This window comes from Ursus americanus, chromosome 2, assembly GCF_024610735.1.
Source record: "Ursus americanus isolate L20-20 chromosome 2, mUrsAme1.1.p, whole genome shotgun sequence".
In the NCBI taxonomy this organism is placed as follows: domain Eukaryota; kingdom Metazoa; phylum Chordata; class Mammalia; order Carnivora; family Ursidae; genus Ursus; species Ursus americanus.
In genome coordinates, this window is record NC_142128.1 from 97,246,278 (window position 1) to 97,258,929 (window position 12,652).

At 36.2% G+C, this 12,652-nt stretch overlaps 1 protein-coding gene across 7 annotated transcripts in view; it reads right to left on the reverse strand.

Moving 5' to 3' along the window:
- DCAF6 (DDB1 and CUL4 associated factor 6) overlaps positions 1-12,652 on the reverse strand; it is a 132,831-nt gene that overhangs the window by 52,695 nt on the left and 67,484 nt on the right. For 3 of the 7 annotated variants that reach the window (XM_087859076.1, XM_045797440.2, XM_045797444.2), the window contains exons 11-12: positions 9,130-9,300; positions 2,058-2,117 (exon numbers count right to left, since the gene is read on the reverse strand). The exons of 2 other annotated variants lie outside the window; for them this stretch is intronic. In XM_087859076.1, the coding sequence (XP_087715202.1) occupies positions 2,058-2,117; positions 9,130-9,300 (231 nt within the window). The remainder of the gene's footprint in view (positions 1-2,057; positions 2,118-9,129; positions 9,301-12,652) is intronic. 2 more of the 7 variants (XM_045797445.2, XM_045797446.2) reach the window with 1 other exon arrangement.

A 12,652-nucleotide genomic window follows, 5' to 3' on the forward strand; every position in this document is an offset into this window, starting at 1 on the left:
CTGGCTGTTGCTGTGGAGCAGGCTATATGGCCTGAGTGGGAACAAGGAGCCAGGGTGAGAGGTGATTTCATTAGTTCAGGTGAGAAAGACAGTGGTGGGCAGTTTCTCCAATTTTTATGAAAGTTATTTTTAAGTAATACAAGCCTGGGATGTAGAAGCCCCCAGTACTTTAAAAGATGTAATCCTGCTAAACAAAAAGGCACATAAAAAAAGCTCAGGATTTAATTCATTTGGGTAGACTATTCACCTTTAAAATATTTCTGCTCAGAGGACGTATTACGCCGTTCACTGACAATGTTCTACTACAATACAGCTTCTGCCAAGCCCGCTCAATATTTGCCCTTTTATATAACACTTCTACTTATATGACTACAAGGCATATCATAATTAACGCCAGAAAAACAAAGAACCTCTTGACTTCTGCCTCCAACAAGTCTACCCTATTTGACATCATCATTCACCCAGGCCTTGATCCAAAAATCTGAGAGTTATCCTTTATTCATCTCTTTCTGCCATATCCCATAGCATAAGTAAATTAAGTACGAACTAAATTGAATAAAATAGTCAATGTAATCTATGGAAATTATTCTATGTGATGAACAGAATATGAATCTGGCTACAAACTCTCTGGTAGTGATACACTATTTACATTCATATATCCTTACAAAAAAAGATTATTTGATTAGAGAGCAGTTTTAAACAATAGTACAATATAGTATAATATGATATAATTGTACTTTGCCTTAAGGGAATTATTCATCACTGTTAATACCTCTACAATAAATATATATAGATAAAACATGCTTAATTTCTTACTTCTCAAATTCATTTACCAACTCATTCATCATTCATTCATTCTTAAGAACAGAAAAACCTCCAGCAACACTTGTCACCTCAGGTCTACAGAGAATAATTTAAGATCAGAAGTAATTTATTTTAAAATTAGTTTCTGAATATGTCTACAAGAAGAGAGCTAAAATTAGATCTATTTCACACTACTTCAGCAATATTTAATTTCCCAAATACTACCAGCAAATGAGTCATCCTACATGTGTAAACTTGCAGCCAACTAAAGCTTATGGCCTTAGGGTAGAGCTATTTTTTTCCCAATTTTTGGAAAAATATTTATAAAGTCTATTAAAGGATCATCTGTCTTTTTAAATAGAGAAAAATGAATATTATTTAAGTTATTTTTGATAATTTAACATCAACGTTTTTTTACCCTCTGCATCACAACACATTTAGCATCGGGCAGGGAGTTCTGAGGGGCAACAGGAAAGCTGTTTGCCCTAATTCTAAAAGCCTGTTTAGTTTTTTAGTCTTCCTCTTTCGATCTCTCTTATCAGCTTCCCCTTCTTATTGTCAGCATGTCTTCCTCTACCAACCCATCTCTGCTGTATTTGCTCTGCTAATAAAAAAAGCCTGATAAATAAGTAACCTGTCTACCTCATGAGGCTATGCTCATAGCTTTCAGGCTGATTTCATTCCTCTCCCACTACAAAAAAGTACAAGCGCTAGAGGAAGCTATTTTCCCTTCTGATTGATGGCTCCAAAGCTGATCTCTGAGTTCATAACTGTACTCCTTACAGTTAAAGCTTTCAGGAGTTTGACCACTGGATAAGTGAGACATAAAACCAAGTATCGTTATGATAGCCATTTGGTAATACAGAATATTACTGTATAATATAACCTTTTCTAAATCAGCCACTAGGTAATATGGTAACCTCACATTCACAATTCTACACAATTTTATGATATCTAGAATTTTAAAAAATGGATATAGCTTATATCCATTACAATATTATTATAAAAAGAGAATTTAAAGTTGACGTAAGGGACCAAAGGTAGAAATTAACTTAGTTTATGTAGAAAATAATTTGTACAGGCCAAGGAGGACCTTTGTACACAGTATCACCTACGGTAATTTAGCCCACAAAATATTGACTATTAGACCATAATCAAAATGAAATGCTATGAAAAAGTGAGAGAGAGCTTGGTTTATGCATTGCAATAAAACTATGGATGGATGGGCATAGCGCATCTCCTGTTGCACGCACCCTGTTGCTCGTCAAGTGACATGGATCCGAGCTGTTTGTTAACCACAGAAGAAGGAGAATCTGAAACAAAAATGAGATTTCAACTTAAAAGTAAGCAGCAGAAAACTGCACAGCAATGTCATGATCAACTCTAAGCTTAAGAAACAAATGTACAAGGGTAGGGAACAGAAGTAAGTACTGTGGTATATTTCCCAAGCAGTGAGTAAGCGGGGCCATGTGCTTAAGATAGGTTATTCCACGCAAGCATTTAGCAACGTTGAGAATGAGTTAAGAAAATATTCTTCTACTTCCATGCATATACCTTTTATCAAATTCAAATTTAGCACAGGCACAAGGTACAAGGTAGATAAAACAGAACTAGAGTATCTCCTTCCCTAAACAGAAGACTCCTTCCCCTTCTCAAACCCCTTTTCCAGCTCCTTAAAGATGGCTTTCCTTCTGGACTGGAGGATTCAAAGCATGAAATGAGATGCTTGCTACACTTTGCTAGATGTTGGTTGTTGTACCTTGAGCTGAAAACAGGAGCTCAAGTGAAGATGTCAGACAAAGAAAACGGTTTATAAGAGAAAAATTCAATGAAGTAATTGCCATACAGAAACACAGATAATTTTTAGAACTCTAACATATATTGTGCAGATTAAAACCGTACTCTGTTGAAGGCTTAGGTTTCTCTAGGGGTCTGGTGGGAAAAGAAAAAGAGAGGAAAGGAGTAGGCTCAATGGTCTGAGCTTCATGCTTTCCACCCTGGCTTTAAATAGAACATTCAATTTTTTATCCTTTTGATGCACTGAATTTCTGTGTAAGAATTTGTCTGATAAATGCATTCTATTATTTGGAAAACACTGATATAAAGAAAGGCAGCATGATAAAATGAAAAGAGCACTGGTCTGGAGTTAGTGAGTTTTGATTCTAAACCTGGTTCTGACAATAATTAGCTATGTGACATTTTTAGATCTAAGCTTCTCCTTTCTTCCTGGTCATCCTAGGGACCTAGTAACCTAAGCAAGGTCCTTGGGAATAGAAGGAGGTGGCTACCAACTCCTGGCTTAGGTTCTAGTGTCCAATAGGACGATATGAAAAGGGAATATGTGGACAAGGAGCACAGCTCTCTCCTAAGAGTAATTCCTGGTTTCTAATATCCTGTGCTCCAGTTCTTAGCAAATATTAATAAAACAAAAACCTTGCACTTTTGGATAATCACCAGTTTCTATTCATCACAGCTTTATTCCTCCAAAAGTACAGAAAATATTTTAAATAGAGAGTGTCCTTAACTTGATAGCTAAGAAGTTTTCCAATATATCCTGGATTCTTAACAATCTTATATCACTTGATTGCTTCAATTTCTACATTTAAAAGTCTGAATCTTGCTACTGGGACCACTGCTATCAACTTTAAATTGTCTACCTTCTGATACAACCTGTTTGCTCAGAGACTGGATTTTGATAAAGCATGACCATCATATGAATAACAGCTCTGACTTATCCTTACTTATCACCTCTTCATCAGAACATTCAGTTCAACAAATCTGTACAACACAAAAAAGGAAGAAAAAATGACAGTATTTCAATCAGGTCCTGATTCTATCCATGCTTTCCTTCCCTTTATAAGACTTCTCGTTTAGCCATTTTAGAGCTAGATACAGCATTCCTACCTATGTTGTTTTTCAAGAACAGATAAGCTGGCCTTTACAGAAAATCAAAATTATATTCCCTACAGTAAAGAAAAACATAACAAGAATTTGAGTCACAGAGAAATAAATATTGGAAAATCCTCCTAGAAAGTGTCTTATGAAATATTTTTTGTCTCTCTATATTCGTTATACATTTCACTGTGCTCTCATTTATAAATAAGAGCCCTCAGAAAACTATCAACTCTCCAGGTAATCTTTTATCAAATATTTAATTTTCCCATAAATATTATGTAATTTTCCCATAAATATTATGTAATGTAAATCTTATTATAAAATAAAGTGCATCTTATTTATTTTTTTAAAGAGAGTTTAGGAAAGAACATGTCTTTCAAAAACACATTGATGAAGGACCTAGAATGCTGTCATTGCCTCAAAATTATATCTTTTCAATCTCTTTAATGATTCAAAATATTAACAAAGTTTATGTTAAAATAGACAGTATTAAACGAAAAGGGTTTCCTTATTAGCTTTACAACCTGTCACAATTCTACGTATCTGGGGAATTATTTGTTGTTCCTCCCATCTTGATAAATCAATCTTTAAGAAGAAATCCTTCTTGATCATTGTTCTATTCTATTTTTAATCTTGGGTACCATGCAATTGATTTCGGAAGGATTATTTTCTTGTCACATAAACATCTGAAGTAATGTTTTTATACCACAAGATAGTCATAAATACAATACCCATAACTTCTAACTTACAGAAATATTTCCAACTACTAATTCAATGCTGACTGCTTCCGTTGTTTGCATGCTCTACTCCATTTCCCCGTAAAATATCTTCCAGAAAGCACCATTACAAAGTAAAAGCAGACCATATGGTCTACTGATAATTTATTGCAACATGAAATACGGTTGGCCCACTTATTGGAAGTATTTAGAATTATTAATATTATTTTTAAGGTAGAGCTAAACTTTAGGCAAAAACAGGCAAAAACTTATTCAGTGCTGAGCTCAAGGTGTCTCAGGGCCAATTTCTGTATATTTAAAAAAAAAATTTGTGTTTTGGTCTTGAAAAAACTCTTTAGTGGGGCGCCTGGTGGCTCAGACGTTAAGCGTCTGCCTTCAGCTCAGGGCGTGATCCCAGGGTCCTGGGATCGAGCCCCACATCAGGCTCCTCCGCTGGGAGCCTGCTTCTTCCTCCCCCACACCCCCTGCCTGTGTTCCCTCTCTCGCTGGCTCTCTCTCTCTCTCTCTGTTAAATAAATAAATAAAATCTTTTAAAAAAAGAAAAAACTCTTTAGAATTTTCTAAATTTTCTCATTAGAACTTTTTCAATTGTAGACAAAATAAGGAATTATAGTCGTAAAGGTAAATAACAAGTACTCATCAGCCAGACTTCTGGGTTCAATTCTGGCTTTTCTACTCAGTAATACTGTAATCCTGGACAAGCCATTTAAGGTCTGTATGTCTCAGTTTCTCCATCTGTAAAATGCGGATCATCACAGTATCTACCACATACTATTCTTGTGAAGACTTAATGAGGTGATTCATGTAAACTACTTAGATAGCATCTAGGAGAAGGTCAATTAATGTTATTATTACTTGCCTGTTTTTCAGAAACATGATATTGAATGAGAAATAATGATAGGAAGCTGTTCTGAAAACTACAGAGCATATTCCCATGTCTGAAGAGCTCAGGAGTCTGTCATTACAGGTAGCTAAGGACTTAAGAACTAGATCAACATCATATCTGATTTACTAACTACTTATGCTATAAACACTAAAAACAGGATCAAATGCTTCCATCTGAGAAGTGCTACATGGGACTGTCGTCACTGACAGTGGGGACAGGGACAGTGGGGAACTGGATGTTGTATAGAGCCTGCTTGCACAGGATCGGGTAAGTGCTGATTTTTTCCAATATGGCTCAGTTTTGAAAAGCCCTTTTTCAAAAATAATCACCAATGTTTTATACCCTTTTGGGGTATAAAAATTACTTTTTTCTTTTCCAATCAGCAAAACCGTGCCATAAAGTGAAAAAACAGTTCCTACCTGCCCCTCTCTAGGCTGGCTCCATGCTCCAGTGGGGCTCTGTGGTGGTCGAGCCAGTACAGCGGACTCCACAGGGGGTTGTCACTCTGAGCAGGAGCCAGCAACCCATGACTTCGGGGGACCTGAAATGGAAAAAAAGAGTTGGGTTTAAAATCAGCAAGACGCTGACTGCCTCTGCCATAGCCGTTTATGGCATCTGTCTTTATAGCTCACTCAGAACCCTGAATGCTGTCAAGTGTATACGGCTGTGATATGAGGTAATTTTGAGGTACTAAGTGAAAGATACTATAATTAAGATAGTACATTATGATGTGCACGGCTCTTAGAAGTATAAAAATTTTATACAGTATTGTCTACCCCATCCTTATGCTCTCTGTAAATTATGGCAGGCCACACTATCTAAATCAATCGATAATTGGGAAACTGAGACATAAAGCAGCCAAATGACCTGTCCAAGCTCATCTAGTCATAGGAACAGGACAAGAACTCAACCAGTCCAGTACCCGAGTAGTAATCTGATGAAGGCAAATTCACCTCTCTGATTAAAGAGAGATCACTGAAAGCCTAGAAGTAAGTTATGATGTATTTTCTAAAAGCCTAGAAAAAAATGTAGTTTTGTTTTTAGCTAAAAAAAGAAGTAAAAATATTTTAAAGTAATATATTCTGACTTTGAAAAATGAAATTTTTAGATCAATAACCATAATACAGAAACAATATTGTAATTATTCATTAAGAACATGTTTTAATTATTATTCAAATAAAACCTATCTCCCTGTTGAATTTCATAAATTTAATTCCTATTCTGTATTTTTATAACTTGTGTGTTCTGAAAAGATAAACTTTCCATGAAGCCTATTCATTTTTCCTCATATCCAAGATTTACTAAGTGGACAAAATATATAGATTTTATTGGTTGTTTTATGTAACAAACTATGCATGATTTAACTTTTTCTTATTTAATTACTAAATAGCATTCCTGCGAGGACAAGAATAAAAGCAGCATTATGAAATGAACCCAGGACATGTCACAGATTAGACCTATTAGGGTCTCCTATGAATGCTGTGTTAAAAGCGTATGATACAGAGGGGCACTTGGGTGGCTCAGTCGTTAAGCATCTGCCTTCGGCCCAGGGCGTGATCCCAGGGTCCTGGGATCGAGCCCCGGCATCAAGCTCCCTGATCAGCGGGAAGCCTGCTTCTCCCTCTCCCACTCCCCCTGCTTGTATTCCCTCTCTCGCTGGCTATCTCTCTCTCTGTCAAATAAATAAAAAAATCTTAAAAAAAAAAAAAAAAAAAGAGGGGTGCCTGGGTGGCTCAGTCGTTAAGTGTCTGCCTTTGGCCCAGGGCATGATCCCAGGGTCCTGGATCGAACCCCGCATCGGGCTCCCTGCTCCACTAGGAGCCTGCTTCTTCCTCTCCCACTCCCCCTGCTTGTGTTCCCTCTCTCGCTGGCTGTCTCTCTCTCTGTCAAATAAATAAATAAAATCTTTAAAAAAAAAAAAAAGAGCATATGATACAGAGGAAGTACTTCACCTTGTAGGTGAAGGGAGCAGCATACATGGACCGTTAGCAATAAGGTCTCTACTGTTGGCCTTGTAGACAGTCTCAGGGGCCCCAATATGTTGTTTAAAAACAAAGTAAAGGTAATACATTTCTCAACCTCAAAAGGGGCAAGTTGTCTACAGAACTTTAGCTTTTTAAAGATTACCACTAACAGACTGATTACCAAACTAGATACTATTTAATGAGAAGGATACTCGGAGTTGGTAAAATAGGACCTTATTTCACAGAGACCACTTAATCACTCTAAAGCTTTCTGGCTATAAAAAAAGGACCCGCTTCAATTCAAATTGGTAAGCTAGATATGAAAGGCTAAGTCTAAAAATATTTTTCTAATGTCTACAATGTATATTTCATTTATTTCCTGCTAATGTAGACAGTTTTATATTTTATACTCAAACTCACTTTAATATTTGGTTTGTTACCTGATGAATTTCAGTATTTTAAAAATAAGTATATATGGAGGTGCATTTTAACTTCCTTCTTATTTGGTTTTCATGTTGCATATTTTTTCCTTTTGAAACATATAGAGTTTTATATATAGCAAAATGCCTTATTATTACATGTCATGACTGTAATTTAACCAAACTCTCCAGTTAGTTTTAAGTATAGGGAAAAAAAATGGTCAGAGACATCTTTGCTTGGCTGATATTTCCTCTACTAATATAACATTAAATTAAAAATCAGGTCCGGAATTTATTTCAAACACCACATCTATATTACAGTCATTTAAATCTATTTTATTTCACCATGATATTATATAATGTGCTTTTGTTATCAGCACATAGAGGAACAGATATTTATAAAGTGGAAGTTGTTCAGTTCTACCAATATACAAACAAATTCCAAGTAATTAAATCAGAGTTCTCGAAGTAATTAATACTCCAATTCATCACTCCTTAGCGTGGCAAAACAAAGTAGTACACCACATTATCTAATCTCATTAGTATAAAAACCCAAACACACTCTAGTTCCTAAATGAAGATTTGTAGCACTTACTCGGTGGTACCTATAGAACAGGATATATAGTACCTAATATCCATCTCGAAAGAACTGAAGTGACAAATTACTTTATGCTATATCTTTCATTAATTCTGTCAATAAATGTTTGTTGAGCATCATGAGCTTGCCGGCCATAAACGAACCAGGCCACTAAAATGCTCAAAAAAAAGAGAGTGGCACCAATTATCACTATCTGATCAGAGTTCTATAGCATGAGAACAGGAACATGAGACTGTGGGGTATTTCTGCTGCCCTATATATCAGAAAGCTGATTATGTATACAAGGAATAAATAAGCAAATATTGAAATTTTAGGAATAATCACAGAAGAGGATAATTGAGTCAGCATGCTCGTATGGCCAAACAACACTATAATTCTAAAGTCTAGTATTACCACATTCACAGGAATACTGGTTAATTTTCAAAGGAAAAACAAAAGAAGAAGAAGAGGAAGAACTAGGGGCCATAAGCATAGATATCATTTCAGCATATAAGAAATTTCAATAAAAATATCAAAGCAGGCTCTGAATTCACTAGATTATTAGAAAGTAGTTCATTAGCTATAAAAGTAATAAACATCTGGCCCCTCCCAGAAATATTACAAATAAAATAATGGATTATTTTATATTCATCTCTCGGGGAAACAGTGCTGCCAAAACGTGCCCCTCCAGCTACGGGATGATGAACACCGCCATGTGCAAGAAGGGGAGGGATAAGCTGCAAGCCCATCAGCTCTTTGAAGGGGAGAAGGGAAGCATCTTGTTACACAGTAGCAGTGTTAAACAACCAAGTCTACCAGCTGCTGGAGGACACTTGACATGAATAACCTGAAGCCTGAGGGTCCTGTGAAGAGCCCTCGAGAGAAGGCTGATCAGAAGTGGAAGGCTGTTGCTGGGTGCGCGCAGCGAGCTCTTGCTGCCTCTGCTGTTCAGCCCTTTTAAGCCTCAGTTGTTGTAGGCGCTTGCGGAGCAAAGCTATCTCAGGCCCCCTTAAAAATTCTGACACAGATAGGAAAAGAAAGGTGAAAAGAGAGTAGTAAAATAGGAAATAGTAAGAATCTGATTATATATTAAAGAGAGAAGGATATACATAAAATACATGTCTCATGGAGGAATACTAAAAACAAATTACTTATAAAAAATGACTGATCATTAAGTTAGGAGATAAACTACACACCCTGACATACTCAAATGCTTCTGTTCAACTATAACGAATTATACATATATAGTTCTCTAAGGATATTTAACTAACTCAATAGAATGAAAATGAAAATAAAGTCTTCCATAAACAAAACATTTTTAAATGAATATTCCTTTCTTCACAAATTTCATCTTTTTATAAGAAAACGATACCAAGGAAAATTGGAAAATATCAGTTACCTAATCTATACACAAATTACTAACTTTAGTCATATAATAATTAAAATTCAATTAAAATTATGAAAAAGTTATGCATTTGTAAACAATTCTTGGAATTTATTAATGAAGAACTCTTTTTAAAAAGTCAGTTACACATTTTTCAGCTAAAATATTTCTCTTTATGTTGGAATTCCCATTTACTTTTCTTAAGCTAAAAATATTTACATAATCCTTAATATTTTCTTAAAGCAACGGTCATAGATAAAAGTAGAAATATAACATAGAATTCTGCAGATATATTTGAGTGCCTACTATACATGTGGCATTGTTTTTGGCTCTGGGGATAAATAAAACATTGAACAAAATAGTCCCTACTCATGTGGAGATTATGTTCTGAAAGGAAGAAAGACATCAGTGAACTCACACACACACATATATATGTAATATACATGTATGCGTTTGCGTCAAACAGGGACAACTGCTATGAAGTAAACTGGACAGGATAAGGTAAGGAGAACAGAAGCAGTGGGGGACGGTTTGCTGTCTTCTGTGTGGTCATTAAAGAAGGCTTCTCTCATAAGGTGATTTTTGGACAAAGACCTCAAGGACTGAGGGAGTAAACCACATGGCTATCTGGAAGAAGTTGCAGGTGCAGAAAGAGCAAGTGCAAATGCTCAGAGGAGGACATGTGTCTGGAGGTGGAAGATATACTACTGGTAATGGCAGAAGAGTTTGCTGATAGTTGAGATGTACCATGGCCCCAAAGTTTTTGGCCCACATAACAAGTAAAGTAAGAGCTGTCATTTATTGTGACAGGGAAAAGGGAGGAACAAGTAGTAGCAGAGGGAAGAGGAGAACTAACAGATATCCCACTGGAGACCCGAGTAGCGACTGAAGGTAACAGTCTAGAATTCACTAGTAAATTGGATGTCACCGGTGATGTTACTTGAAGCTACCTAGAGTGTAAGTGATAATAAAGAAGTCTAAGAACTGAACTCTGAGATACTCCAATGTTTAACAGGAACAAAAATCTCTGGGTAGAGTAAGAAGGAGAAGCCAGTTGAGAAGGCTGGAGGACTGAGTGAGCACAATCTGTAGGCTCGGATGGAAGTATGTCAGGAAGGATGGAGGGAGCAGCTGTGTTGAATGCCGCTGATACGATGAAAAAGATACTGAGAACTAATCACTAGCTTTTGCACCTTGGAAGTCACTGATGACCCTAACAAGAGCTGTTTCAGCAAAAATCACAGAGGCCAAAGCCCAATTGGAACAGGTTCGAGAGAAAGAGGTGGTAATGAAGTAGACACAGAAAGTATATATACTCTTTCCAGAAGACGTGCTCCTAATAGGAACAGAGAAATTGGATGACTGTTGGTGGGGAACTCAAGAGTCACAGGAGGTTGGTTTGTTTTAGTCTGGGGAGATGACACATATGTTCGTATGCTGATGGACAATGTTTAATTGAGGGAAGGAAAAAAGATGATGCATGAAAAGAAGTGAAAAAATGTAGGAATGATGTCCTTGAGTAGACCAAAAGAGATGAGCTGCAGTGGGTAAGAGGAGGAACTGGTTTTAAATAAAAACTTCATCCATTATAACCAAAGGCAAGGCAGAAATTCAACAGTTGCTGATTTGATGGTGGGGGTACAAAGAATTTTGTGTCTCTCGGTGACACCAGAAGCAAATTACACCAACTACCAAACAACTTTCAGCCTCGTTTACATAGATTATAAGGGTGCAAGTTTGTTTTATTGTTTCACGAATCAATCATGCCAGAGATACTAACATCTTGTTACCATGACCTCTACTTATAAAGAATTTTATTCAGTCGGTCAATTGGCAGTTAAGATTTAGCAAACAATTCAAGTATCGTCATAGTCTCTCAATGCTAGTTCTTCCTAGAAAATTCTCCAGGACCAAGCAGGGCAGTATTCACTAATAAACTGTGATGCTCAATGGCCTAGTGCCTTCTTTTTAGGTATATACATACACCTTACTTATTGACAGCATAATAGCAATGCTTCTAGCAATATAAAATAAATAATTACTATGCACCCACAAAATTTGTTATCTTACACTTAAAAGAAATTACCATGAAGAGACTACATATATGTCAAATTTTGCTAAGAAAACAGAAAAATCACAGAAAATTCACTTGACTTTATTGTTGTTTTAAACCCTCTCCCTTATGTTGCCAAATGTTTTATGGGAGTAGAAGAGTTTCCACCTAGACCCACTAAGTGATGTAGCATTTAAACAGCAGGCTCCAAGTGCAAGCAGTGATGCTCTGTAACTTGGAAAATCAAGATTTAGTAATGATAATGTCATGAACTATTTATTCAATGCTTCCAGTGCTTCTTAAAGAACAATTTGTTTGTTAACTTTTAAGGCTGATCGTATGTGGCTTTTTCTCCCCTGGGTTAAAATAAAAAATGAGGCTATGGAAAGAAGTCACCACACAGCTAACTAGGAAGGACACATATTAAACTAAAACTCCCAAGCAGACTAAACAAGCAGACTAAACAACAGTACTGCTAGCAGTCTGAAACATTAAAGGCAGGTAAATTACACACACATCATACCCTTTTAAAAATGTATAAACATATCATTTATAATGTGAATAAATGTACTGAGAATTAGTTTTTGTTAACATGAACCAAAATGGAAAGTGAATGCATGAATACTTTGGGCCGAATTTTAAAAACAACAACAAAAAAACCCAACAATGTGTCCGGAATTGTTAATAGGAAATTTATACTTCTATCTCCTGAAACCACATACCCTATTCTTGCTTTCTTCTGAAAGACTCCAGGCTAATCTCCCTAATGAGTCAATTGCCACTGAAAGAGAACAATAACTAAAGCTGACATGACAAAGGTCCATTTGGTTGTAAACTCATGTCCTGCCTCTCTAATAAACAGGGTCTTTTGTCCTGGACACTGGATTATTTCTATATCTAATCTGGTGGTACTTTATCTGCCTGCTATGGATC